The sequence below is a fragment of the Xenia sp. Carnegie-2017 genome, unplaced genomic scaffold (genome assembly GCF_021976095.1).
Source record: "Xenia sp. Carnegie-2017 unplaced genomic scaffold, XeniaSp_v1 HiC_scaffold_23, whole genome shotgun sequence".
NCBI lineage: Eukaryota > Metazoa > Cnidaria > Anthozoa > Malacalcyonacea > Xeniidae > Xenia > Xenia sp. Carnegie-2017.
Genome location: NW_025813486.1, coordinates 6,176,726 through 6,204,685, shown reverse-complemented (window position 1 = coordinate 6,204,685; position 27,960 = coordinate 6,176,726). Strand labels below are relative to the sequence as shown.

Genomic DNA, 27,960 nt, shown 5'->3' with positions numbered 1-27,960 from the left:
TGATGAAATGTTACATTAAACTACAAGTTTTACAAATATATCTGAAATATGGCTTATTCTTATTTCTTACCTTTGCGATGATTCTTCTGGCCAAAAATTTTCAAAATTCATGTAAATGTGTCTACATGATTACTCTGATACGAAATTCAAACGCAAAAACAAACTTGAATCAACTTTTGAGAGATAGCCGCTCCAGTTATTATAGAACTCAATGGTTCCGTCCTCTAAAGATAGGCGGAATACGTGGAGAAATCACGTGAGTATGCATTGAAATGTGCGAGAAAAGGCAGTTGCTAGGTTACAAGACAAATCTTGAGATTTTGCGGTATTACGATTACGAACCACCGAATAAAAGCGTGAAAATGAACGAATAAAACATAATATTGCAAATTGTTTGTGAAATAATATTTATCTCATCTCCAAATAGAATATTTACTATTTATTGGGAAATTTCTACTCATCTTCCGACCGAAAGCATGGCATAAAAAATGCATCACTAGACGTAATGGTTGAACAAGCACAAGCAGTGCATAAGGTATGAAAATTTGATCTTAAAAGTTTTATCCACTAAAAAGGTTGGAAATCTTACTCAACTGCTATTTCTCAAATGGACCTACATTTATTGAAGATTACCAAACGTGGTAGGATACAGGGTAAAATCCACTGTTTCTTTTGCTTTCTTTTAAAATGGCGGTGAAATCTCATTAAAAAATTCAAGCATAAGCTAAGAGAAGAACAAAAGAAGAACAAAAAAAGATTTAAAGAAAATCCCAATGTGTTTGTCTTTATAAACCTCTAGAGCAATAGAAACAAAAGTCTCGACGTTCGTGCTTATTTTACTCGTGTGAACCAGGCTTAAATATTATTACTTCAGTAATGCAGAAAGTGATTGTGTTCACGAATGAGAAGTTAATTACAAACTGATTGTCTTCACAACATTTCAAATGTGTAAGATAATTAGTAGATTTTTGTAAATGTGGTGGATGGTAAACTGGGAAATAAAGTATTTTGCCACTACGAAAAATATTTTAAGTAAAGTAATTTTTACCATGGAAAACTTGTATTTTATTGGTCAATAAACTGCAATGAAACAAGGGCAAGAAAAAAGGTATAAACTATCCTCTAAAAACTCAAACTTATTTAGATATAAAAGACATTCACTTATTTCAGAAATTTATCAAAATATTTAATGATTATATGAACTTTTGAACTATACATTTTAAATTTTACAAATTTATCATCCAATGTAGTCCAAACGAACATTGATGATTTATAACGTTCCATAACTTAATGAAATTTCGTGTCTTAGACATACTTTTGTCCAAAAGGTAAAACTTCAGCAATGGCTGCAACTCGTGATTCATTCATTGAAGGAAGATATGTCCATGAAGAACTACTTCCCATTTCGAAACACTCCACTGATTTAAGATCTTCCCATTTATCATTCTTACCTCCCATGACAACAATTGTATCACCAGTTATAACTGCACAACACCCATATCTCTCTTCCAACATAGATGGTAAGACTGTAATCTTACCTGTTTTAATGTCATACATGATAACACTGTTCAATCTTTTTCTTCTATCCCAACCTCCAAGTAGAACAACTTGATCTTTCCATTGAACTGTTGCCATTCCAATCAATTTAGGAGGTAATGGAGGCATTTCCCTAAATGTAAGAGTCCTTGGATCAAACTCCAAAACACTGGACAAAAGTAGTGTATATTTTTCGTCTCCTCCAAAAATAAGAATTTTATCATCAACAACAACAGCTCTATGGCCTTTAAGTGGTTCAGGCATATGACACAACTCTTTTAAAACATGAGATTTTGCACCAGTAATCTTTATTTCACTGATCAAATCTGATTTTTTACCATCAATATATCCTCCAATGAGAAAGATTTGTTCTTTATAAACAACAGTTTGATGACCCCGACATTCATAAGGAAGCTCTGTGGGAACTTTTCTCCATGTCAAAGGAAACTGTTTTATATTCAATGCCTCCATTGACTTGCAGCGTTTTCCTCCAACAACAAATAAATTATCATTATAAATAAATGATGAAGCCTCAATGTGTTCATTTTCCATTGATGCAATCTCAAACCATTTCTTCCCCTTCCATGAAAATATTTCAACACTCTGTGTGTCGCCTCCAGCAACCAAAATATCACTTCTTAATACATCCATAACTAATTCAACTGGTGATGTCAATATTGAAGCAAAATGTTCATTTATAGTCATCTTGTCCAAAAGTTCAAACATCATGGTTTTCATTTTTCCATTTCTTGGGAAGATTCAATCAAATTTTTATACCAAGACTCGACACAAATTCCTTGCGCCAGTCCTGTATTGGATTAAACATTTCACCGTCTCCAAGTTCAATACTTGGCCAAGTTGATAAATGATCGTGATTCTTGTTGATCCTTAAAATAAACTGATATAAATGATGGTTGAGAAGAATGACAGACTTTATGTTTTCCATTCTTTGAGATTTTTTGAACATCGCTCTCATGCCACCACCGATAAAAACAGAGAACATTTTACGAACACCGTCCAATTCATGCAGCCTTTTTATATAAAATAAACATAAATCAATGAGATTCTTTCGATTCTTCGGACATTCAAAAATTTGTGCCATGATCTTAACAATAACGGCAAATATTCTGTCGCTCAAGCTTAAATTTTTGTTGTTGAAAACATCCGTTGCTTTCTTACGGGAATCTTCAAATCGTTTTTTTGCCATTTTAAAATCCTTTGAATGTTGTATTGCACGGGAAAGATCATACCTGGTGGTGATGGCAGTACAAGTTGCCTGAGACTCATCATTATTACTTGCTTCTTCACATTCTCTATCACTTTCAACTTCGTCAATGCAATTAAAAAGTAGAATAAATCCTTCCTCCAAGTAGTTTAAACTGGAGCAAAGGTCTATTTTCGAAAGATTATCTAGCTTTGTTTTGATGTCGTGTAAATCTCGCTTGATAAGCTCCCGAAATCCTTCATTACCAACATCACCGTTTTCTAGCCTGTCTGCTGCAGCATCTCGGGCTTTGTTCGTAAAAAAATGAAATATAGAGAACACTAAGTTCTCCATGGCGTTTTGATGATTTGTACTCGTAGAGCTTGTGTATAAATCTATTGCGTCTCTGTCAAAAGAAAAAATTAGTAAAATTAGCTGTGTTTGTATGAATACTCGATTCAAATAAAATGCTTTATTTCTTTTAAATTTTCAACCAATCATTTTAATATATATTGATATGTATACAGCAAAGATTTACAGCATTTTCCATAGATCAAACTTTTTACTTTTGCAAGAAAATTTTTCAAATTACGAGGGAAAAAGAAGAAATCGGTAATGAGAGAAAAATGAAGGAATTTTAAAATACGAACAAAATCAAATAAAACTTAATGCTCCTGCAATGTTGTTGATTTAATGATAGTTTACCGGCAAATATTCAAGAGTTACTTTACAACACTTTACATGACACTAAATGACTATTTTCTTGAGAAAACCGCTGAACGCGCGTACTGCATTTTTGTGATTTAGCGATCATTTTTGACAAGCGTGAAACTAAACTGACCGAACGAGATCTTATAAAACTAGAGCACCATTTCTACAAAATTATCCTAGATTTCTCTCTGCAGTAAGGTTTTACAAAGAGTAGACGATATTTATAGTCCACTATTTAGTCCCGTTATTTCATCGATTCTGTATCGTTTGTGTGTGTTTGAAGACATGAAAATTGATGTGTGTAATGACTTGTAAAGTGTATTTATTAGCTAACATTAAATATGGCTCAAAGTCTACATTCTCAAGTGACGAAAGTAAAAAGCGACAACGAAGGAAATACATCGAGGAGAGCTTTTAAAAGAGAAGGAGGTTTATTCAAATTAGGAAAAATAACAATAATGAGGGAAATTCTGTGCGGAAACCGTAACCATTTTTCTGGCTGATTCTGCTTTAGTTCATTAATTTTGCATCTATATTATATATTGTATTTGTTGTTACAATAGTTTGTGTCGATCAGTACGTCGTGCTTTAATTTATAAGACTAAAATCACTTTGACCTTTTCAACAGAATTCATTCAATGATATTTAGTGTAGCTAGTCTAACGTTTTATTGATAACGTTGACAATCTTCAGTTTGTCGAATGACCTTTGCAATGTTAGGGAAATTTTCTATATTTTGAAAAACAATTTATTCTGCGTCGTAGACTGTTGTTCATACATCTTCAATCATGCATTTGCAAAGTTCACAAAAATCTCAAGTTCCGCAGCTAGTAGCATAGGGTGAGTGGGAAAGTACAGTGTGACATATAGAGTGAGTGGAGGACTACAGAGTGACACATAGGATGAATGGGGGACTACGGTGTGACACATAGGTTGAGTGGGAGATTACAGTATGCCATAGTGTGAGTGGGGAAGTACAGTGTGACATGAAATGAGTGGGGGATTACAGTATGACATAGGGTGAGTGGGGAGTACAGTGTGACATAGGGTGAGTGGGGGAGTACAGTGTGACATAGGGTGAGTGGTAGACTACATTTTGACATAGGGTGAGTGGGGAGTACAGTGTGACATGAAGTAAGAGGTACAGTATGACACAAAAGGTGAGTGGGGATTTTAGTGTGACATAGAGTGAGTGAGGGCTACAGTGTGACATGAAGTGAGTGGGGGAGTACAGTGTGACATGAAGTGACTGGGAGTACAGTATGACATAGAGTGAATGGGGGACAGTGTGACACATAGGGTGAGTGGGGCTACAGTGTGACACATAGGGTGAGTAAGGGACTACAGTATGACATATAGAGTGAGTGGAGGACTTCAGAGTGACATAAAGTGAGTGGGGGACTACAGTGTGACATAAGGTTAGTAGAGGACTACAGTATGACACAAAGGGTGAGTGGAAGAGTACAGTTTGACATGAAGTAAGTGGGGAAGTACAGTATGACATAGGGTGGAAGGGGGACTACAGATTGACACATAGGGTGAGTGGGAGACTTTAGTGTGACATAGAGTGAGTAGGGGCTGTGTGACAATGAGTGAGTGGGGGAATACAGTGTGACATAGTGTGATTGGGGGCTACAGTGTGACATAGAGTGAGTGGGGGACTACAGAGTGACACATAGGGTGTTGGGGGAGTACAGAGTGACACATAGGGTGAGTGGGTTACTGCAGTGTGGCATAGGGTAAGTAGGGGACTATAGTTTCTTTGACTTTATCAAACACAACACTTACAAACAAAATGAACCCAACGAAACGAACAACACAACAACAAAAGAAGCCTCGATTTTCAATTCAAAGGTACGTCTGAGACTATCTCGCGTATCTTTACGGCCATACAACATACGTGTCGCACATAAACCAATCACAGCGCTATGACAAATACCAACAAACGTCAAAGACAAAGAACAATCAAACGAGCGCTAATGTGCAGTTTACAGAATAAACTGCTCCGATTACCGTGTCCTTTACATCAGTGTGACTGACAGGAACTTAATTATAAGACTTACTGAACACAAACGAGGAACAAAGAAACAAGACAAAACTAATCACAGTGCAGAGCATCACCAACGGACAAAACACAGCATTCATTGGGACCGAATGCATGGAGGAACTAAGTTGAACTCAATCAAAGATAAGTTCCTGACACAAATTAGTACAAAGAAGGTTGGAAGTGAGGGAGGAGGCTTCTCACTCATACGTGATCATCGAGTGTGAATCAGAAATTGTGCTCTTACGTATCAACGGCAGACTCGTCTATCGACGGTAAGATTTTTGCTAAAATATTTCAAATCAAGTAGTGGAGTGAAAATATTGTCTTGGAATAGTCATGAGATGATTTTGAAGTCCCACTAAGCGAGTGTGTTTTTAGAATGGAAGCTTTGTTTTGTCGAGAAACCTTGGCTGGGTATTCAGTACATCTCAAATGCGGAATGCCATTATTTACATATCATATGATACAATGACATAGAAATTGCAACACATTGAAAACAATATGAATTTCTAAAGAAATATTTAAAATTCAAACAACCGCTGGGAGTAAATAATTTCTTGTTGTTTTAGCTGTATATTATGTTATTTCTCTTATGTAAAAGTCAACAATGAAGATAGAACAGGAAAACAGTATGTATATAATATATTTTAATATATCATATATATACTCTGATGATGGCTTTGGAATAAAGATAGAACACTAAAAACTAAAAAAAAAGGAAGTATATTACCGCATTTCATTCATCGGAAACCGAGTTCTAAGCGGGCTTAGTATTTTCAATGAAAATATAGCGTGAACCAATTGAATTATACTAAAGATTGTCATAGATAGTTTTTATATATATGTGTATAATGTAAACATACTTTAAATGTCGATGCTAAAGTCGAGTTATTGTTATGAAAATTTCAACTATGTGCAATGTATTCACCACAAATGAAAATCTCACATTGAAAAGAACTTGAAGATTATAAAAACGATTAAATGAGCGATTTCTAATCAACATTTTACAAAGTGTACCAGACCTTAGATAAGGTCGTCATTGTTTGTAGATGTTGGTTATAGCGTTGTGCTATCATTCTTTTATTTAATAACATTCCGTCTGTTTAACCTTGTGATTATACTTATACATATCGGCAAGCGGGATGCTTGTAACAATCTATGTTTAACATCGATATTAGATTCATTCTTTTCCATTGGAAAGCGAGATGCTTTCACTGAAGGGCAATGTCACAAGCCCGGGACTTGTAGCGTATATGGCTCTCTGCTTTTGAGTAGACTTGTCTCGTTTACAAAGAAGAGGGGTGGAAGGTTAATTTCTCAAATGTTGTTAGATAAGGTCGTTATTGTTTGTAGTTGTTGGTTATAGCGTTGTGCTATCATTCTTTTTGTGTACCAGACCTATTAAAGCATCTCGTAGAGTTGTCTGATGAGCTGGTTTACGATGTGTATATTTATGCAATATTTGCATCATGAAATATATATATGTTTCGGTCACGCGAGCATACTAAACATACTTCAACTTTTATAGAAATGAAATCAGACAGTGTAAATTGTATAAATCATTGATACTTGAATGCATGAAAAGATTTTCAATGTCTACAAAATGTGGTTATAATAAAGTAATGATAATCTTATATTACATCATAAATGTGTAAAAGGAAGAGAAACGACAATTTGGGCTGACCAAGTGTGTGGGAGTAATTAAGCTCAATCTAGATTCACAAGTTTCTTATAAGACAAGTTCCCGTCAAAATTTATCCGAAGCTGTTAGTATTTTCTTAGTTAACTATAATTTTTCTTAATAATGTTGGTTTTTTAGTATGGTGAACAGGGAATCTATTTTATTGATGAGAGGTTTGTACGACGACACAAGAATTAAAAATGCAAAAAGATTTCACTAACCCTTGTTTAAATCTTATTTTCTTTGTATTTATATAGATGGCTTGCGTCTAAAGTCGTTCCCCAGAAGCAGGCTTCTTTTAATGTTCTCTTTTTCAGCAAAATGATAAAAAATGAAGACACATGTATTTATGGCGCGCCAAGATGGACAATATTACCAAAATCGAAAATATTTACAACGAAACACATTATCGTATGTTGAAAATAATATACTGGCAACTTTTTCAATATTTGTAAAACAAAACGCAAAAATATAAAAGAAAACAAAAATTCGTTTACCATAATTTATATATACACAACGAAATTTATTTTTCATGTTATGAAAGTTATTTTTATAAAACGAAACTCATTTATATAAAACGAAATTGACATTCATAAAACGACATTTTCTTCGAACAAACGACATTTTTTAACGCTTTTTTGCGGCCATTATTTTGTAGCCTGCAAAGAGCGATCCACTACAAAATTTTGAGGATGTCTTCGCGAAGGAACTTACATAACTTGACAAACCTTGTTGCAGTAATCACTCATCTCTCTGAAAGTGATTGCTCCAACAATTGTGAAAGAACTTTTGAAGGAGATAACGATGCTAACGCTAGCAATATTGAAAGTACGATACGCACTCTGTGCCCTTCTGCAAATGGTCGTTCATCCACAACCACAACAGTCGGAGGAGCAGCGACTACAGCAGCTATTAAATACTTCAATGCACCACACGTCTCCACTGTTCAACCCAAGTGTAAATTATGGAGGAGGATAAAAGTCAAAACGCCGTTTTTTCTTTGATGTCAGTGGCAGGGCGCGGTAAAAAATGTCGTTTGTTCGAAAATGTCGTTTTATGAATGTCAATTTCGTTTTATATAAATGAGTTTCGTTTTATAAAAATAATTTTCATAACTTGAAAAATAAATTTCGTTGTGTATATATAAATTATGGTAAACGAATTTTTGTTTTCTTTTATATTTTTGCGTTTCGTTTTACAAATATTGAAAGAGTTGCCAGTATATTATTTTCGACATACGATAATGTGTTTCGTTATAAATATTTTCGATTATGGTAATATTGTCCATCTTGGCGCGCCATATGTATTCACCCTTCGTTTCTTGTTTCGGTTTAAACCATTAAAATTAATATGACAATTGTCGGAACTTATATAAATAAGTAATAGATAATTGTTATTTGATACTAGGAACTTATGAAATAACGGAACTAGGAACTTATGTTAATTCTTTATTAGTTGTGACAGTTTGAAAGTCAGGGTCTTCTGTCGCTGGCAATGAAGGTAAAAGCTTGAAATGTTTAAGGTTATCTGTGATGCGGAATAGTTATATTGGAATAGTTATATTGAGTAAAATTGAGAATTGTATGTCGACGGCGCGTACAGAAGGATAGTATACAGTCCCAAAAAACGAGTCGGAAGACGCATAACTGCTTTGTGCTAACGCGCAAAGGAGAAAATTGCTACAACAATGTTTTAGGGCGAAATAAAATTGTTTCTAAAATCCTTCTTCGCGCGGGAGTCACGAAAAGAAGAAACACGTGAACATGAAACCACTGCTTGTAAGTACGGTGGCCCACAAGGGACACGACTTCTTCATACAAAACTCACGTGCAGTCTTCACTTATTTGTAACCTGATCCATAGAAATAGACCTTCTCCGTAGAAATAGACCTTCTCCGTAGAAATAGACCTTCTCCGTAGAAATAGACCTTCTCCGTGGAAATAGACCTTCTTAGTAGAAATCGACCTTCTCCGAAGAAATGGACCTTCTTCGTAGAAATGGACCTTCTCCGTAGAAATAGACCTTCTGTCCTTCTCCGTGGAAATAGACTTTCTCCGTAGAAATAGACCTCCGTGGAAATAGACCTTCTTCGTGGAAATCGACCTTCTCCGTAGAAATGGAGTAGACCTTCTCCGTAGAAATGGCAAATACCGGCTCTAGATGTCAAATATATCAAATTCTAACAATTCAAAATGGCGGCGGAAAGCACAAAGCGAAACTTGTATAGCGAAAGTGAGGCTTTTAAATGGCGCGTTTTTGTAGCGAATGTGGCACGAAATTTGCTAATGAGGCAGCAAAATACTGTCATAACTGCGGAAAGGAATTTTCAGGTAAATTTAATCATAGTATAACAGTGATCACTGATCGGTGGTCTGTGAAGGATTTGATCATACATTATTTCATTATGTATATAATTCATCCCCTGTGTGAGCTATTATCTATTTTTGTGACATCGGGGACATATACCAAACATTTAGAAAAATACTTCAATTAATACATTTCTTGCTTTCAATTTGTAGAATTTCCACAAAATGCCTGTTACCATGAACAAGATTGTATTGAATACTATTTTCATCTGGGATACAAGTATCATGACATCATTAATTTATTAAAAACATATCATGGTATTACGATGTATGTCCGCACATTAAAAAGAAAACTACAAAAATATAACTTGAAGAAAAGAAATGTCAATTTTGATGAGCAATATCTCAGGGATATTATAAAACAGAAATGGAAGAGCTGGACAACTTTCTGGTTACAGTAAAATTTGGCATCTACTTCGAATAAATCATCATTTACATGCCCACGGAGTGTTGTGGCTAGAGTTGTCCATGAACTAGATCCCCAGGCCAGTAATGAAAGAAAGGGAAATAAACTTAAACTGTGAAAGTACTTGTCTTATGGTCCTAATCACTGTTGGCATATTGATGGTAAATTTCAGTTTACTTGAATATGTTAAATTTTTTTGTCTATTTCATGGTGCATACCAGTGGTAGGAGCCAAGAGAAAAACATCTCCAAATGTCATTTACATATGTTATGTACTGTTTGATAATACCAACATTTTCAAGGTTCATATATGAAGCTTTAGTGTAAAAAATATAGAGGGGAGAGTTTACTCATGTCCTCACCAGCACAACTGATGCATAGATTTTTGTTAATAAATATGAATTCCATACAGGATATGATAAGCTCAAACCCTTTGGCTTCCCTATACATACAACAATTGATGGCTTTAGTAGGAAGGTTTTGTGGTTAAAGATATGCAAGTCAAACAACTCTCCAAAAGAGCCAACAAAATTGTATTTGGATTGTGTGATCGAACATGATGGATGCCCCTTGTTAACTCGTTCAGATTATGGAACAGAAAATGGTGATATTGCAGCCATTCAATGTTATTTTCATGATGATGAGAATGCTCATAAATATGAAACATCCACTAGAAACCAAAGGATTGAAAACTGGTGGTCACATTTTCGTAAGTCTTGTACTGGTAAGTATGATCTATAACAACAATATTAGAAATATGTAAGACGCAGTAACTTTATAAATTAAAAAAGCTGGCGTGAAAAGTTAGTGATAGTAGTTGTAGGTTAATTGTGATCACAAACTTTAACTTTTGCAGATTGGTGGATTTTCGAGGATTTACGGGATAGCGGATCAGTGAACTTTGAAAGCACATTACACAGACAGTGCTTATGGTTCTGTTTCCAAGATGTAATTCAAGCATCATTAAACAAAATGAAAGCGTACTGGAATACGCATTATATTAGGTCATCTCGCCATGAAACCACTCCAGGAGTTCCTGATTTATTATTTTATTTGCCAAAAGATTCTGGGGGTGTTAACTGTCTTGTTAGGGTCAGTCAGGATAAAATTGATGAAATGAAATTGCGTCACTTCGAAGACACCAATGACGAAAGTTCATATCAGGAATACTTTCAGTATGTTATGGATCACGAAGGTGTCAGATATCCAGACAGTCCTAAGGAGGCCTTAGATTTGTTTTGCTATTTAACGGAAAAAGCTGGAACTGAAGATTCCTTTTGTGATGAAATTTAATGTTCATTACATATGCCAAAATGCATTGCTCTTTCGTAACAAGAGCTTTAGAGTACTAACATGAAAGATTGATAACATGCTTCAAATTGGATTCATTGTTACCTAACGTTTTTTTAACAAAACAATTAAATATGAACTTAACTAATAACTAATAATGCAGTTGTTACCATTAAAAATTATGAATTTTTACTGTTAACACTCCCGTTGATTGCTATTCCCCTGTAAATGATAAAATACAATTATCATTATTAAATGAAACGAAATCCATTTCCTTCGATAAGTGCAGAGTCAATTGCCTCTTTTAGTTGGTTGTAACTATCTCTATAATGAACAGGCAATGTAATGCTTAGATCACAAGTTGAAGCAGTTGACCGACACTTGCACCTTTCTGTACATCCATGCTTGAATTTAACCGTTATGGGTTTTGGTAATCCTAATGGTGGAAGTTGCTCGCATCCAGTTATGAATTTGTGCAACATGTACAAGGTGTTAGTGGCATGCGTCCCTAGAAAAAAAACCCCAATCGATTCAAATTTCAAATCTCATTTTGAATTTATAAAATTCGTCAGACAGTGGTATTAAATACAATCGGGCAAGTATGTCACTCAAGTTATCAATTATAAAATTGATCAATTCGTGGAAGTCTAATATTGAGTTAAGACTTTGAATGAAATGGCAATTTTTTCAGGTTGTGAACAGAAGTAGAATATTGGAAGATCCTTTTTTACATTATACATCAAGTATGTTGTATTTGCAACACAGCAGATATACCTCGGAAAGCATTGGAATCCTGCAAGAAATCGAGAAAGAATTTATAAACATCAACTTCTGCCATTTTGCAATTGTTTCCTTCTTCACTAAATTCAGCTGTCATCCCATCTAACATCTGATCGGCAAAAGGCAAAAAAAAAGAACACTCCGCAACAAATAGTGCCTTCATTGCTGCCTTTTCTTCTTTCATTGCTTTAATCACATTGAACAAACCTAATGCAATCATAAGCTGGTCCAGCATAGGCAGGAAACGTGAAAAATCATTCATTACAATTGCTCTAAAAAATGGCAACAGTGCGTTAGAAACTTCACTAGTTAATGCTTATTCCCAAACACAAAAAATGGCAAGAATTCGTGAGTGTGTCGAGTACCACGTATTATCTTAACTTAAAAGTCAAACATCAAATACAATTTATAGTGTCTGGGATGGTTTAATATGTACTTTATTGAAAATATGAAATTGAAAATTACTTTCGTTTAGTTAAAGTTCTTAATAAAGATTGTCGTGCTGAAATGGTAGTAAAAATCATATAAGAGTAAAAATCTTTGAGATCTTATTTGTCACAATCACTAAGCCATGTTAAAGTCAAACAAAAAGAAGTTGGCCCTTAAAGGGTTAATGACTTACACTATGCAGAATTTGTAAATCATTTCGTTTTTAAATATTTAAACATAGCGTACCTTAAGATGTTTTTAGCAGATTGTAATGATTCTCTTGATGGCACTCCCCTGTAGTGAATCTGTTGCAAAACATGCAACATGGCGTCTTCTTGCAACACACTTTGTAAATGTTCGTCGGTTGAACAATTTGTAATCTGTACGCCAATAAAAATTTATTTCACAAAACACTTAGAATTCATGACCATCATAAGCATTGTTTTAACATGAAAGAATGCTTTTCAGTTTTACCTTCTCTATAGCTTTAACAAGCGTAATATCCTTTACTTCTGGAATCCATCCTTCAGTTGTTATACTTGAAATAATTTCAGTCACATACATATAAACTTTGTCTGAAAAGAAACACGGTGCTGGTCCACCTTGCACAATTGAACTAACCATCACTTGACCTACTACTTTGAACTTGTCACCCCCAAGCGCTGCCATGTCAGGTAAAGGTATCCCATTATTAAACAGTTGTTGTTGAATAATTTGAAGTACCTCTACAAATATAACACAAAAATTTTAGTGAGTAATATAATAACAGCAACAAATAGGCAAATTGATTCATTTTATTTGCAGGTCTGGTAAGCAACTGAAACATGTATACCAGAAAAAAATTCACGAAGAGGTCCGCCATCATCAATTGCAGGCTCTCCAACAAATGTTACTTTCAGCAACTGCTTGTTATTGAACCATTGTTTCTTTGAAATTTCCAAATAGTCTTTGAAAACTGATTTTCGCCTCACATTAATTCAGATTTTAATAGGGTTCGCATGTTCAGCAAGCTCAGCTATCAAATCTTTCATCTTCATTTTCATTTCGACCGGATTCACATTACTATCATCACATGTTTCAGAAAAATCATCATTTCTGACAGATGTATCAAAAGGATCATCTTTTATTGATCCAATTGGGTCTATCTACTTGTCAGCAAATGTATTGATGTACCTCCAATTCATTAATGCACAAATATTTTGAAGCGTTCATGTCTAAGCGAATATTACAATCGTGATGGCCTTACAATAGTTGAAACATGAACGTATTAAAAGTCGGTTAAGTTGAAGGCATCGGGAAATTCAAAAGCCGTCACGTGACATGCAATTAACAAACACTTACGACATGCGCGTAAACTTCATCACAGAGAGCTGGGACGCGGTATTTTTCACCAACTGTAAGAAAATAAGACCAATATGAATGCACAAAAATTGTTGGTCAAATCGGCGGAAAAACCTTGTACATGTCTTGAGATATTTACTGTTTAAAACTTCTCCGAAATGTTCTCTTTTGTACACAGAACCACAAGGATTTGATGGGTTGACAACGACAATACGCTTTGTTCTCTCCTCAATAAGTGAAGCCATATCGTCCAAGTCGGCTTCCCAACCAATTTCAGGCTGAAAATTATAAATAATTATTATTCTCTTGAACATAAAGTCCAAATCAACACTCAAGGTTTGTTTGTAGGGAATCCTTTGAACTACTGACTGTTTGACTTCATTGAAGAATAAATTGGAAAAGTCGTTGATTTCCACTATCACAATCTGAACATAGTTAGAATATTCTTAAATCACCATTACCATGATTAATAGAACAGTCTTTAATCCTCATTATCATAATTAGAACTTAATTTTAACAGTCTTTAAACTTAAACAGTAACGTAAACTCAAGATCTTTAATTTGTACGAACTTACAAAGAGCTTATAAGATCGTGCTTCAATCCCCCTCGATCCACAGATGCATTTGTAAAGAGAGAAACCAGGTCTTGGAATTAGGATGTTATCACCATGATCAACTAGGGCGTTTAATGCTATCTCGATTGCTCCAGAGCAACCGCTGGCCAACACAACATCCTGTAAAGATTTAAAAAAAATTTTTCAAATGAGATTACTGCTCCTTATCCACCTCAATATGCTCATTTTTTACCTGGCAAACTACTAATGCCTCTTAACGAATTTTGCAATTTCCCCTAACTGATGCGACCTCGCAATTGACGACCTCTGTCATCTTACCTTCATTTGTTCCACCACCAAAAGTGTTGAACTCTAACCATTCCCGTCTTGCTACATTAAGCTTCGCATCTTGTTCTGCCCTTTTTGTGACGAAAGACTTCTGACTTCCCAAGTCAAAAAGCACTCGCACTCTCTTCCTATTCCGACCTACGAGAATTCCTTGCGCAGTCTGCAAGCCTACCCTAGTGTTTGTACTCACATGCACGTTACTCACATTTACCTGCTCTGTTTTCTCTGCGCTACCACTCTGTTTTTCAGCCTTCTCTTCGTCCTTTTTTCCTTTGTCACATATAGACACATGATGACCCTCCCCACTTTATCAAGCACTGTATGAAAAGTTCATTCGCATTGCGCGAATTTCGCGATAATGATGTTGATTGCATCGACAATAGTAAAGGTGATTTCTGCGTTAGGAGCTCATCAGACAAAACTAAATGGTATGAAATCAATCTCAGTGTTCCAAAGTGTAGCTGTGATTCGAGAAGAAAAACGCAATTTCCCTGTAAACACATGTACGTAATTTTCAATACCTTTGAAGAATGGAATTTCACAGCCCTCCCACAGCACAATGGAAACAGCGTTTTCATAACATTGGACAATGGCTTGAATCAAGAATAAAATGAAAAAAAGAGAAAACACGAGGAGACTGATAATGAAAACAAGAACAATGCAGAGATTGCCGAGAATACTTATGACGTAATAGTGCAAGAGGATGAAAGAAGACGTAAAACAAAGGAAAACAAAATTAAGACAGAAAATTCTTGCAAACTAAAGGAAACTGCACAAAAGCGAAATTTATTGCTGTAGAAGTTGAGCCTTGTTCGAAATCAGGCATTCACCGTCAACGAGGTAAAACCTTTGCAAGAAGCGCTTGACTACGCAAATAAAATGCACGAAATCTTAAATGGAAATTGCCCAGTCAGTGAAGGTTTGCCAATTAGAAATAGTCCAACAAAAAAGCGTTTGAAAGTAACAAGTGTGGAGTAACATCAAGTATTTCATAAAAAATTGGCTTTTCGTCGCAAAAAGAAGCATGCTAATAACTATATCACAACAATGATCCCAGACATAAGTCAAAAGAGCGCTGTTTCATCAAACAACGCGGGATAATTTTCATTTTGGCAACCTCGACTGACGAGCTCTTTTTTACAAATTATAATTTTCACTTACAATTTACGCTCCAGAATGCACTTGAAGAGCCAGTTGAGCAAGAATTGTTGTATGAGAGTGAAACAGAAGAAATCCAGGCATCACAAGAAAGAACTGAAGTACCGCCAATCAACAACTTGGAACAACAAGAAAGGTCAGTGATTCATAGCAAAACGAGCTGAAATTGTGAATGTATCTTGATGCACTATGTTTTTAAATAATATAGCACCTACACTGATACTTGCAAACAGTCGACATACAATTTATTGTTTCTGACTCCAAGACAACGAATAAATGCATTTACAGAAAGACAGTGTCTTGGGGATACTGTGCTGGAATTTTGTCCTGTGAATGTATCAACAGTAGATCTTTGGTCACTTGTCAGTCCAAAAGACATAACTGAAAAAGAATTAAAAATTATTTAAAAAGAAGTCACCACATTCAAACCTGGTTGGCTGACAGACTCTGTAAGAGAAAAAAGCGTCTAATATAGTATTCTTATTTATCATTATAAGTAATTGTTTATAACCATGAGTGCTATGTACACGTAAAACTGGAGAGGAAATCTCTTCAAACTATGCTTTCTTTTGATTTTAGATATTTGACGCTTTTTTGTGGAGTTTGACTGAAAACTACACAACTGTTCTTGCAGCAGAATCATTTATTTCAGAGATTGTTAAAAACAACTCAAGCACAAGATGCACATAGGCTAATACAACTTTTCACCAAACCAAAATTCTCCTTTTCAAATCAACATCCATGATATTCATTGGACACTACTGGTAAGTATTTGAGCTAAATAATAAAATATAGACATGCATTATACACATACTTAGCCCACATGAGTCCACAGATTTACATACAAAAATTAGTATCTATAGAAACATTAACTCATATAATTCCTTAATTAACAAAGAAAAAAATTTTAACTAAATGCAACAGTAACTTTGTGTGATATAGACTATAGATAAGTTCTCAAAAACAAGACTCTACTTTGACTCACTTGGAGGAAGTTCAGACAAAAAGACACCTAATACACAGATGATGTATCATATAAACAAACTAAGGTAATTATCAAACTTGATCTTAAAAGATTTGCCCAAAAATCATTTTCAACAATCAATATTATCATTCATGTGGTCATTGTTTCTCACTGCTTTAGTGCTTTGGTAGATGTAAAAACAGGTTGGAACTTAAGCTCATGGCAATGTTTTGAGCCACTCCATTGTAAACAGGAAGATATGTATAACTGTGGAGTGTACATATGCTTGGTAAGCTTGAAATAGCCTAACTTTACTTGAATAGCTATTTTTACAAATATGATTATTCAATAACTGCTCATTTTGCATCAGTTTGCTCGATGTCTAGCCCTTGGCTTGAATCAAAAACCAGCAAACATGGAGACTGAGAGAAAACGAATCCTTTCAACATTATTTGGGTCTTGCTATGATGATATTACACGATAAGGCATAAATAACATTTGGTTGAATGTTTTTATATGGAATTCATTATGAATATCTTAGGAAGCAAAATGTGGCTGTTTGCAAAATATGCAAAGAGGGTGACAATGAAGACTGGCTGGGTTGTGATCAATGTGGTCAATTTTTTCATGCAAGTTGCCTTAATGTTGACTTTGCCATAACCTTGTCAACACATTTTAGATGCAGATAAAATTATTATCAATATTATTTGACATGCAACAAATCATTGTTATGGTATCAGTGCAAATTGTGCAATTAAAATGAGTGCTTCAAAATATAGTAATGTGTGAATGATAAATACTTTAATTCAAGGTAAAATGAACTGGAAAATTTAATAGATTCGGCACGATTGTGCTTGCCATTAATTGAATCTCAGACATGCTATGAATAGTTTGAAACTGTTGAAGAAATGTTACAATAAACTACAAGTTTTACAAATATATCTGAAATAAAATGGCTTATTCTTATTTCTTACCTTTGCGATGATTCTTCTGGCCAAAAATTTTCAAAATTCATGTAAATGCGTCTACATGATTACTCTGATACGAAATTCAAACACAAAAACAAACTTGAATCAACTTTTGAGATATAGCCGCTCCAGTTGCTATAGAACTCAATGGTCCGTCCTCTGAAGATAGGCGGAACACGTGGAGAAATCACGTGAGTATGCATTGAAATGTACGAGGAAAGGCAGTTGCTAGGTTACAAGACAAATCTTGAGATTTTGCGGTATTACGATTACGAACTCCCGAATAAAACCGTGAAAATGAACGAATAAAACATAATATTGCAAATTGTATGTGAAATAATATTTATCTCATCTCCAAATAGAATATTTACTATTTATTGGGAAATTTCTACTCATCTTCCGACCGAAAGCATGGCATAAAAAATGCATCACAGACGTAATGGTTGAACAAGCACAAGCAGTGCAAAAGGTATGAAAATTTGATCTTAAAAGTTTTATCCACGAAAAAGATTGGAAATCTTACTCAACTGCTATTTCTCAAATGGACCTACAATTATTGGAGATTACCAAACGTGGTAGGATACAGGGTAAACCCACTGTTTCTTTTGCTTTCTTTTAAAATCGCAGTGAAATCTCATTAAAAAATTTAAGCAAAAGCTAAGAGAAAAACAAAAGAAGAACAAAAAAAGATTTAAAGAAAATCCCAATGTGTTTGTCTTTATAAACCTCTAGAGCAATAGAAACAAAAGTTTCGACGTTCGTGCTTATTTTACTCGTGTGAACCAGGCTTAAATATTATTACTTCAGTAATGCAGAAAGTGATTGTGTTCGCGAATGAGAAGTAAATTACAAACTGATTGTCTTCACAACATTTCAAATGTGTAAGATAATTAGTAGATTTTTGTAAATGTGGGGGATGGTAAACTGGGAAATAAAGTATTTTGCCACTAGGAAAATTATTTTAAGTAAAGTAATTTTTACCATGGAAAACTTGTATTTTATTGTTCAATAAACTGCAATGAAAAAAGGACAAGAAAAAAGGTATAAACTATGCTCCAAAAACTCAAAATTATTTAGATACAAAAGCCATTCACCTATTTCAGAAATTTATCAAAATAGTTAATGATTATATGAACTTTTGAACTATACACTTTAAATTTTACAAATTTATCATCCAATGTAGTCCAAACGAACATTGATGAGTTATAACGTTCCATAACTTAATGAAATTTCATGTCTTAGACATACTTTTGTCCAAAAGGTAAAACTTCAGCAATGGCTTCCAATCGTGTGCAATTCATTGAAGGAAGATATGTCCATAAAGAACTACTTCCCATTTCGCAACACTCCACTGATTTAAGTTCTTCATATTTATCATTCAGACCTCCCATGACAGCAATTGTATCACCAGTTATAACTGCACAACATCTATATCTCTTTTCCAACATGGATGGTAAGACTGTAATCTTACCTGTTTTGATGTCATACATCATAACACTGTTAAAACATTTGTATCCATCATCAGAACCTCCAAGAAGAAGAACTTGATCTTTCCATTGAACTGTTGCCATTTCAGTCAATGGATGAGGTAATGGAGGCATTTCCTTAAATGTAAGAGTCCTTGGATCAAACTCCAAAACACTGGACAAAACTTTGCCATCTTTTCCCTGTCCTCCAAAAATAAGAACTTTATCATCAACAACAACAGCTCCATGGCACCAACGTGGTTCAGGCATACTACACAACTCTTTTAAAACGTGAGATGTTGTGCCAGTAATCTTTATTTCACTGATCAACTGACCACTGCGTCCTCCAATGAGAAAGATTTGTTGTTTACAAACAACAGTTTGATGACCACTACATTCATAAGGAAACTCTGTGGCAAATATCTTCCATGTCAAAGGAAACTGTTTTATATTCAATGTCTCCATTGACTTGCAGCCCCATCCTCCAAAAACAAATAAATTATCATTATAAATAAATGATGAAGCACCCATGTGTGCATTTTTCATTAATGCAATCTCAAACCATTTCTTCTCCTTCCATGAAAATATTTCAACTCTGTAACCTTCAGCAACCAAAATATCACTTCTTAATACATCCATAACTAATTCAACTGGTGATGTCAATGTTGGAGCAAAATGTTCATTTATAGTCATCTTGTCCAAAAGTTCAAACATGGTTTTCATTTTTTCCATTTCTTGGGAAGATTCAATCAAATTTTTATCCCAAGACTCGACAACGAATTCCTTGCGCCAGTCCTGTATTGGATTAAACATTTTTCCGTCTCCAAGTTCTATACTTGGCCAAGTTGATAAATGATCATGATTGTTGTTGATCCTTGCAATCAACTGATATAAATGATGGTTGAGAAAAATGACAGACTTCATGTTTTCCATTCTCTGAGATTTTCCGAACATTGCTCTCATGCCACCACCGATAAAAACAGAGAACATTTGACGAACACCGTCCAATACATGCAGTTTTTTTATATAAGATAAACATAAATCAATGACAATCTCCTGATGCTCCGGACATTCAAAAATTTGTGCCAAGATCTTAACAAAAATGGCAAAAATTCTATCCTCCAAGCTTAAATTTTTGTTGTTGAAAACATCCGTTGCTTTCTCACGGGATTTTTTAAATCGATCCTTTGCCATTTCAAAAACCTTTGAATGTTTTATTGCACGGGAAAGATCATACTGGGGGGTGATGGCAGTACAAGTTGCTTGAGACTCATCATTATTACTTGCTTCTTCACATTCTCTATCTTTTTCTACTTTGTCAATGGAATTAAAAATTAGACGAAATCCTTCCTCCAAGTAGTTCAAACTGGAGGAAAGGTCTATTTTCGAAAGATTATCTAGCTTTCTTTTGATGTCATGTAAATCTCGCTTGATAAGTTCGCGAAATCCTTCATTACCAACGTCACCGTTTTCTAGCCTGTCTGCTGCAGCATCTCGGGCTTTGTTTGTAAAAAATTGAAATATGGAGAGCAGTAAGCTATCTAGAGACATGGCGTTTTGATGATTTGTACTCGTAGAGCTTGTGTATAAATCGATTGCGTCTCTGTCAAAAGCAAAAACATTAGTAAAATTAGCTGTGTTTGTATGAATACTCGATTCAAATAAAATGCTTTATTTCTTTTAAAACTTCAGCCAATCATATTAATATATATTAATATGTTTACAGCAACAAGTTACAGCATTTTCAACTGACAAGATTTTACCTTCGCAAGAAAATTTTGCAAATTACGAGGGAAAAAGAAAAAATCGATAATGAAAGAAAAATGAAGGGAATTTTAAAACACGAACAAAATCCAAATAAAACTTAATGTTCCTGCTATGTTGTTGATTTAATGATAGTTTACCGGCAAATATTCAAGAGTTACTTTACAACACTTTACATGACACTAAATGACAATTTTCTTGAAAAAACCGCTGAACGCGCGTACTGCATTTTTGCGATTTAGTGATCATTTATGACAAGCGTGAAACTACACAGACCGAACGAGATCTTATGAAAACTAGAGCACCATTCCTACAAAATTATCCTAGATCTATCTCTGCAGTAAGGTTTTACTAAGAGTAGACGATATTTATAGTTCACTAAATAGTCTCGTTATTTTATCGATTCTGTATCGTTTGTGTGTGTTTGAAGACATGAAAATTGATGTGTGTAGTGACTTGTAAAGTATATTTATTAGTTAACATTAAATATGGCTCAAAGTCTACATTGTCAAGTGACGAAAGCAAAAAAGCGATAACAAAGGAAATACATCGAAGTGAGAGCTTTTAAAAGAGAAGGGAAGTTTATTCAAATTAGGAAAAATAAACACTAACCATTTTTCTGGCTGATTCTGCTCTAGTTTATTAATTTTACATCTATATTATATAATGTATTTGTTGTTACAATAGTATTTGTTGATCAGTACGTCGTGCTTTGATTTATAAGACTAAACTCACTTTGACTTTTCAACAGAATTCATGCAATGATAATTAGTGCAGCTAGTGCTTACGTTTTATTGATAACGTTGACAATCTTCAATTTGTCGAATGACCTTTGCAATGTTAGGGAAACTTTCTATATTTTAAAAAGCAATTTATTCTGCGTTGTAGACTGTTGTTCATGCATCTTCAAACATGCATTTGCAAAGTTCACAAAAAACTCAATTTCCGCAGCTAATGGCATAGGGTTAGTGGGAGACTACAGTGTGACATAGAATCAGTGGGGGACTACAGTGTGACACATAGGTTGAGTAGGAGACTATAGTATGACATACAGAGTGAGTGGGAGAATACAGTGTGACACATAGGTTGAGTGGGAGACTACAGTATGACATAGGGTGAGTAGGGGATTACAGTGTGACATAGGGTGAGTGGGTGACTACAGAGTGACATAGAGTGAGTGTGGGACTACAGAGAGACACATAGGGTGAGTGGGTTACTGCAGTGTGGCATAGTGTGAGTAGGGGATTATAGTTTCTTTGACGTCATCAAACGCAACACTTACAAACACAATGAATCCAACGAAACGAACAACACAACAACAACAGCAACAACAGCAACAACGTACTTATATCAAAGTTAAGTCAGAGACTATCTCGCGTATCTTTACGACAATACGTGTCGCACATAAACCAATCACAACACTACTACAAACGTACTAACAAACGTCAAAGAGTAAGAGCGCTAAGGTGCAGTTTACAGAATAAACTGCTCCGACTGCCACGTCTTCTACATCGGTGTGACTGACAGGAACTTAAACATAAAGGCTGAAACACACTAGGCAGTCGCATCAGTCGCGCGTCCAAAGCGAATAGATGCACACGCGTCAGTCGCTTGAAGGCCAGAAACACACATGCAGCGACCATCGCGACTGTTACCGTGGCGTCTATTGAACATGGCGGAGATTTCTGTTTGTTACAGACACAGACATCACTTAGACTTTTTATTTTGGCCTTTATTATAGCTACTAATATATGAATATTTCCTCAGTACAAACTACTATGTGGAGAAAAGACAACAAGCCAGTAAAAACACGCCAATATGATCATAGCCCATTACGCGTATATCGTAGACAATCTTATTCTGTGCATTTAGGTTGTGCATTAGGGTTCCAGTTTGTAGCTCCTATTGTCCCTGTTTGATAAATCATATAAAAACTGAAAGATTCCAGTGTGAATTCACTATATATTGCCTTCGTTTTCCAAGGTATAATCTATAAATTCCGTATGATGCTTATGACAGGAAAATGATATGCATTAAGGAAGTTAAAATGTATCTATTGGCCAATCAGTGTAAAGCGACTGAAGCGACCAATGTCAAAAGTTCAACATGTTGAACTTTCAAAGCGACTAGATGACGCGCTACGCTACTAGCTTAGTAACCACGCAAAGCGGTAGTTTTAGACGCGCGACTATAGATAACGTTGATAATCTTCAGATTTTTGAATGACCCTTGCAATGTTAAGCCCGCCGCACACTGGTGAACTTGCCGCGCGTACTTGTTATTCGTGACAAGTGTGATCAACAAAATTTCCTAGTGTGCGCGGATGTTTTGAACAACAGTTGTCATTCGTGACAGATGAGTCAAATATCAAACGCGTTTACAACTATTCACAACTACATTGATTGATATAATAAATATACTTCTAGCATTCAAGAAAAAACTTAAAAACAACCCTTTTCCGGTTCCCTGGACTAAAGTGTGAGCAAAAGAAGTGGTAGCATGGGATTGAGAAGGACAGTTGTGAATATTGAACTGAAATTACATGGAACGCTACCTGTAATACAAAATCCTAAAAATTTTTTGAAGCCGTGATTATATCCCAGACTCACTTTAGACAACCTTTTTTCAAAAAATAGTGAGTAAATTTTTACAAGCTAGATGGTCATCGGTTTTTTAGTAACAAAATCATACGGTGCGAAGATTTCCAAACTTGCATATTACGATATACAAAAACCTTAAAATGGCTTTGTCAGTGAGTCATTAAAGTTATTGACTGTAAAATAATTAAAACAATCACTAAAAATTTGAATGTTCATGCTGCGTCTAAGAATGTGCAATAGGTTCAATTTAATTCACTATGTGAGATATTAATTAGTCACTTTTACTAAAGCAGTATTCTAGAAATGACCACGACAGAATCTTAAATGTTTAAACTTCCATAACACATCATTGAAATTTTAAAGTATTCGTTGAATGTAACGTTGTTTTCTTCACTAATTCGTTTGTATGCATATTGCCAAAATGTGAAGGCGTGCGTGGGGAGAAGGGAGAAGAACATACCAAACATACCAAAAATTTCTCTATTGAAATAAATCTTATTGCGTACAAATTATTATATAAAACTAGTATTTAAAATAAACATCAATGTATTTCTGACATTAATCTTTTGCCTTGCTATTTTTATAACTTGTTGTCCTTCTGGTGAATGGTGACAATAGAAGAACGGCATAAGAACGCCTTAGGAAGAGAAACGAGAATTCAGCAGACCGAATGCATGGAGGAACTAAGTTGCACTCAATCTAAGACAAGTTCCTGACACAAATTAGTCCAAAGAAGGTATCGACGGTAAGATTTTTGCTAAAATATTTCAAATCAAGTAGTGGAGTGAAAATATTGTCTTGGAATAGTCATGAGATGATTTTGAAGTCCCACTCAGCGAGTGTGCTTTTAGAATGGAAGCTTTGTTTAGTCGAGAAACCTTGGTTGGGTATTAAGTATATCTCAAATCTGGAATGTCATTATTTACATATCATATGATACAATGACATAGAATTGCGACATATTGACAACAATGTGAGTTTCTGAAGAAATATTTAAAATTCAAACAACCGCTGGAGGTACATAATTTCTTGTTGTTTTAGCTGTATATTATGTTATATCTCATATGTAAAAAGTTAACAATGAAGATAAAACAGTAAAAACTAAAAAATGGATATATATTACCGCATTTCATTCATCGGAAACCGAGTTCTGAGCGGGCGTAGTATTTTCAATGAAAATATAGCGTGAGCAAATTGAATTATACTAAAGATTGTCATAGATAGTTTTTATATATATGTGTCTATGTATGTGGATGCTAAAGTCAAGTTATTGTTATGAAAATTTCAACTAAGTGCAATGTATTCACCACAAATAAAAAACTTACATTGAAAAGAACTTGAAGATTATAAAAACGATTAAATAAACGATTTCTAATCAACATTTTACAAAGTGTACCCGAGTTAAGATAAGGTCGTCATTGTTTGTAGTTGTTGGTTATAGCGTTGTGCTATCATTCTTTTTGTTTAATAACATTCCAACTATTTAACCTTGTGATTATACTTTATACATATCGGCAAGCGGGATGCTTGTAACAATCTATGTTTAACATCGATATTAGATTCATTCTTTTCCAGTGGAAAGCGGGATGCTTTCACAGAAGGACAATGATGTATTGTCTAACATTAACACCGGATTATGTTACTGGATATTTATTATGGAATTCGAGCTTTGTCCATATGAACTGTTCAACATGCTTCCAAACAAAAATGAGAAGGATTGTTCAGTTGATTAGTCTATGATAAACCTTTCACCTTTTAACTTTGCTATACCGGTCACAAGCCCGGGACTTGTAGCGTATAAGGCTCTCTGCTTTTGAGTAGACTTGTCTCGTTTACAAGAAAGAGGAGTGGAAGGTTAATTTCTCAAATGTTGTTAGATAAGGTCGTTGTTGTTTGTAGTTTTGGTTACAGCGTTGTGCTATCATTCATTTTGTGTACCAGACCTATTAAAGCATCTCGTAGAGTTGTCTGATGAGCTGGTTTACGATGAGTATATTTATGCAATATTTGCATCATAAAATATATATATGTTTCGGTCACGCGAGCATACTAAACATACTTCAACTTTTATGGAAATGAAATCAGACAGTGCAAATTGTATAAATCATTGATACTTGAATGCATGAAAAGATTTTCAATGTCTACAAAATGTGGTTGTAATAAAGTAATGATAATCTTATATTACATCATAAATGTGTAAAAGGAAGAGAAACGACAATTTGGGCTGACCAAGTGTGTGGAAGTAATTAAGCTCAATCTAGATTCACAAGTTTCATATAAGACAAGTTCCCGTCAAAATTTATCTAAAAGTGTTACTACTTTCTTAGTTAACTACATTTTTTCTTAATAATGTTGGTTTTTGGTATGGTGAACAGGAAATCTATTTTATTGATGAAACGTTTGTATGACGACACAAGAATTAAAAATGCGAAAATATTTCACTAACCTTTGTTTAAATCTTATTTTCTTTGTATTTATATAGATGGCTTGCGTCTAAAGTCGTTCCCCACACGCAGGCTTCTTTTAATGTTCTCTTTTTCAGCAAAATGATAAAAAATGAAGACACATGTATTCACCCTTCGTTTCTTGTTTCGGTTTAAAGCATGAAATGAATATGACAATTGTCGGAACTTATATAAATAAGTAATAGATAGTTGTTATTTGATACTTTATTAGTTGTGACACGTTGAAAGTCAGGGTCTTCTGTCGCTGGCAATGAAGGTAAAAGCTTGAAATGTTTAAGGTTATCTGTGATGCGGAATAGTTATATTGGAATAGTTATATTGAGTAAAATTGACAATTTGTGTCGACTGCGCGTACAGTAGGATAGTATACAGTCCCAAAAAACGAATCGCCAGACGCATAACTGCTTTGTGCTAACGCGCAAAGGAGAAAATTGCTACAACAATGTTTTAGGGCGAAATAAAATTCTTTCTAAAATCCTTCTTCGCGCGGGAGTCACGAAAAGAAGAAACACGTGAACATGAAACCACTGCTTGTAAGTACGGTGGCCCACAAGGGACACGACTTCTTTATACAAAACTCACGTGCAGTCTTCACTTATTTGTAACCTGATCCATAGAAATAGACCTTCTCAGTAGAAATAGATTTTCTCCGTAGAAATAGACCTTCTCCGTAGGAATAGACCTTCTCCGTAGGAATAGACCTTCTCCGTAGAAATAGACCTTCATCGTGAAAATAGACCTTCTCCGTAGAAATGGACCTTCTCCGGAGAAATGGGCCTTCTCCTTAGAAATAGACCTTCTCCGTAGAAATGGACCTTCTCCGTGGAAATAGACCTTCTCCGTGGAAATAGACCTCCGTAGGAATGGACCTTCTCCGTAGAAATAGACCTTCTCCGTTAAAATAGACCTTCTCCGTGGAAATAGACCTTCTCCGTAAAAATAGACCTTCACCTTGGAAATGGACCTTCTCCGTAGAAATGGACCTTCTCTGTAGAAATCGACCTTCTCCGTGCAAATCGACCTTCTCCGTAGAAATCGACCTTCTCCGAAGAAATAGACCTTCTCCGTAGAAATCGACTTCTCCGTAGAAATAGACCTTCTCCGTAGAAATAGACCTTCTCCGGAAATAGACCTTCTCCGTGAAATGGACCTTCTCCGTAGAAACGGACCTTCTCCGTGAAATAGACCTCCGTGAAATAGACCTTCTCCGTAGAAATAGACCTTCTCCGTGAAATCGACCTTCTCCATGAAATAGACCTTCTCCGTGAAATAGACCTTCTCCGTAGAAATCGACCTTCTGTAGAAATAGACCTTCTCCGTGGAAATAGACCCTCCGTAGAAATAGACTTTCGTAGAAATCGACCTTCTCCGCAGAAATCGACCTTTCCCGTAGAAATGGACCTTCACCGTAGAAATAGACCTTCTCCGTGGAAATAGACCTTCTCCGTGGAAATAGACCTTCTCCGTAGAAATAGACTTTTCGTAGAAATCGACCTTCTCCGCAGAAATCGACCTTTCCCGTAGAAATGGACCTTCACCGTGGAAATAGACCTTCTCCGTGAAATAGACCTTCTCCGTGGAAATAGACCTTCTCCGTGAAATAGACCTTCTCCGTAGGAATAGACCTTCTCCGTGAAATAGACCTTCTCCGTGAAATAGACCTCTCCGTAGGAATAGACCTTCTCCGTGGAAATAGACCTTCTCCGTAGAAATAGACCTTCTCCGTGAGACTTCTCCCATGGACCTTCTCCGGACCTTCTCCGTGAAATAGACCTTCTCCGTGGAAATAGACCTTCTCCGTAGAAATAGACCTTCTCCTTGGAAATCGACCTTCTCCATGGAAATAGACCTTCTCCGTGGAAATAGACCTCCGTAGAAATGGA

General features: G+C 35.2%; 4 protein-coding genes and 5 long non-coding RNA genes across 11 annotated transcripts in view; 3 read left to right on the top strand and 6 right to left on the bottom strand.

Annotated features, from left to right (window-relative positions):
- Window positions 1-1,305: 1,305 nt before the first annotated feature.
- LOC124448995 (kelch-like protein 12) lies at window positions 1,306-2,088 on the bottom strand. Its single transcript, XM_046999938.1, has one exon. The coding sequence runs from the start codon at window positions 2,086-2,088 to the stop codon at window positions 1,306-1,308; it is 783 nt and encodes a 260-aa protein (XP_046855894.1).
- Window positions 1,510-23,268, bottom strand: LOC124449644. The gene is made up of 3 exons (XM_047000598.1): window positions 23,240-23,268; window positions 4,116-4,157; window positions 1,510-3,146 (listed from the first exon to the last, which is right to left on the bottom strand). Exon 3 carries the CDS (start codon window positions 3,092-3,094, stop codon window positions 2,300-2,302), a length of 795 nt encoding a protein of 264 aa, XP_046856554.1. The 5' UTR covers window positions 3,095-3,146; window positions 4,116-4,157; window positions 23,240-23,268; the 3' UTR covers window positions 1,510-2,299.
- Window positions 6,317-7,368, bottom strand: LOC124449652. The gene is made up of 2 exons (XR_006949471.1): window positions 6,897-7,368; window positions 6,317-6,520 (listed from the first exon to the last, which is right to left on the bottom strand). It is a non-coding gene; the product is annotated as an uncharacterized LOC124449652 (long non-coding RNA).
- Window positions 9,992-11,395, top strand: LOC124449653. Its single transcript, XR_006949472.1, has 3 exons — window positions 9,992-10,112; window positions 10,363-10,674; window positions 10,807-11,395. It is a non-coding gene; the product is annotated as an uncharacterized LOC124449653 (long non-coding RNA).
- Window positions 11,328-27,960, bottom strand: part of LOC124449635 (tyrosine aminotransferase-like) — a 32,295-nt gene continuing 15,662 nt past the window's right edge. Inside the window, exons 1-8 of one of the 2 annotated variants that reach the window (XM_047000584.1) lie at window positions 14,684-14,763; window positions 14,366-14,524; window positions 13,930-14,068; window positions 13,791-13,843; window positions 12,924-13,174; window positions 12,696-12,829; window positions 12,015-12,292; window positions 11,328-11,748 (exon numbers count right to left, since the gene is read on the bottom strand). In XM_047000584.1, coding sequence (XP_046856540.1) covers window positions 11,492-11,748; window positions 12,015-12,292; window positions 12,696-12,829; window positions 12,924-13,118 — 864 coding nt within the window. In that variant the 5' untranslated portion in view covers window positions 13,119-13,174; window positions 13,791-13,843; window positions 13,930-14,068; window positions 14,366-14,524; window positions 14,684-14,763 and the 3' untranslated portion in view covers window positions 11,328-11,491. Of the gene's footprint in view, window positions 11,749-12,014; window positions 12,293-12,695; window positions 12,830-12,923; window positions 13,175-13,790; window positions 13,844-13,929; window positions 14,069-14,365; window positions 14,525-14,683; window positions 14,764-27,960 lie in introns of those variants that run through there. The other variant, XM_047000587.1, reaches the window with a different exon arrangement.
- Window positions 16,012-17,930, bottom strand: LOC124449647. Its single transcript, XR_006949466.1, has 2 exons — window positions 17,789-17,930; window positions 16,012-16,231 (listed from the first exon to the last, which is right to left on the bottom strand). It is a non-coding gene; the product is annotated as an uncharacterized LOC124449647 (long non-coding RNA).
- On the top strand, window positions 16,852-17,245 carry LOC124449655. Its single transcript, XR_006949474.1, has 3 exons — window positions 16,852-16,899; window positions 16,995-17,103; window positions 17,185-17,245. It is a non-coding gene; the product is annotated as an uncharacterized LOC124449655 (long non-coding RNA).
- Window positions 18,757-27,815, bottom strand: LOC124449633. Of its 2 annotated transcripts, none has more exons than XM_047000577.1 (2): window positions 27,809-27,815; window positions 18,757-20,849 (listed from the first exon to the last, which is right to left on the bottom strand). In XM_047000577.1, exon 2 carries the CDS (start codon window positions 20,797-20,799, stop codon window positions 19,021-19,023), a length of 1,779 nt encoding a protein of 592 aa, XP_046856533.1. In that variant the 5' UTR covers window positions 20,800-20,849; window positions 27,809-27,815; the 3' UTR covers window positions 18,757-19,020. The 2 variants fall into 2 exon arrangements, with proteins under 2 accessions (XP_046856533.1, XP_046856532.1); XM_047000576.1 differs by lacking the exon at window positions 27,809-27,815 and adding an exon at window positions 26,059-26,231 and having other exon boundaries at window positions 18,757-20,851.
- Window positions 24,108-26,379, top strand: LOC124449649. The gene is made up of 2 exons (XR_006949468.1): window positions 24,108-24,357; window positions 26,095-26,379. It is a non-coding gene; the product is annotated as an uncharacterized LOC124449649 (long non-coding RNA).

Coding starts and splice junctions, on each gene's coding strand:
- LOC124449644 (XM_047000598.1), bottom strand. CDS start 3,094: ATGGAGAACTTAGTGTTCTCTATATTTCATTTTTTTACGAACAAAGCC.
- LOC124448995 (XM_046999938.1), bottom strand. CDS start 2,088: ATGGAAAATGAACACATTGAGGCTTCATCATTTATTTATAATGATAAT.
- LOC124449633 (XM_047000577.1), bottom strand. CDS start 20,799: ATGTCTCTAGATAGCTTACTGCTCTCCATATTTCAATTTTTTACAAAC.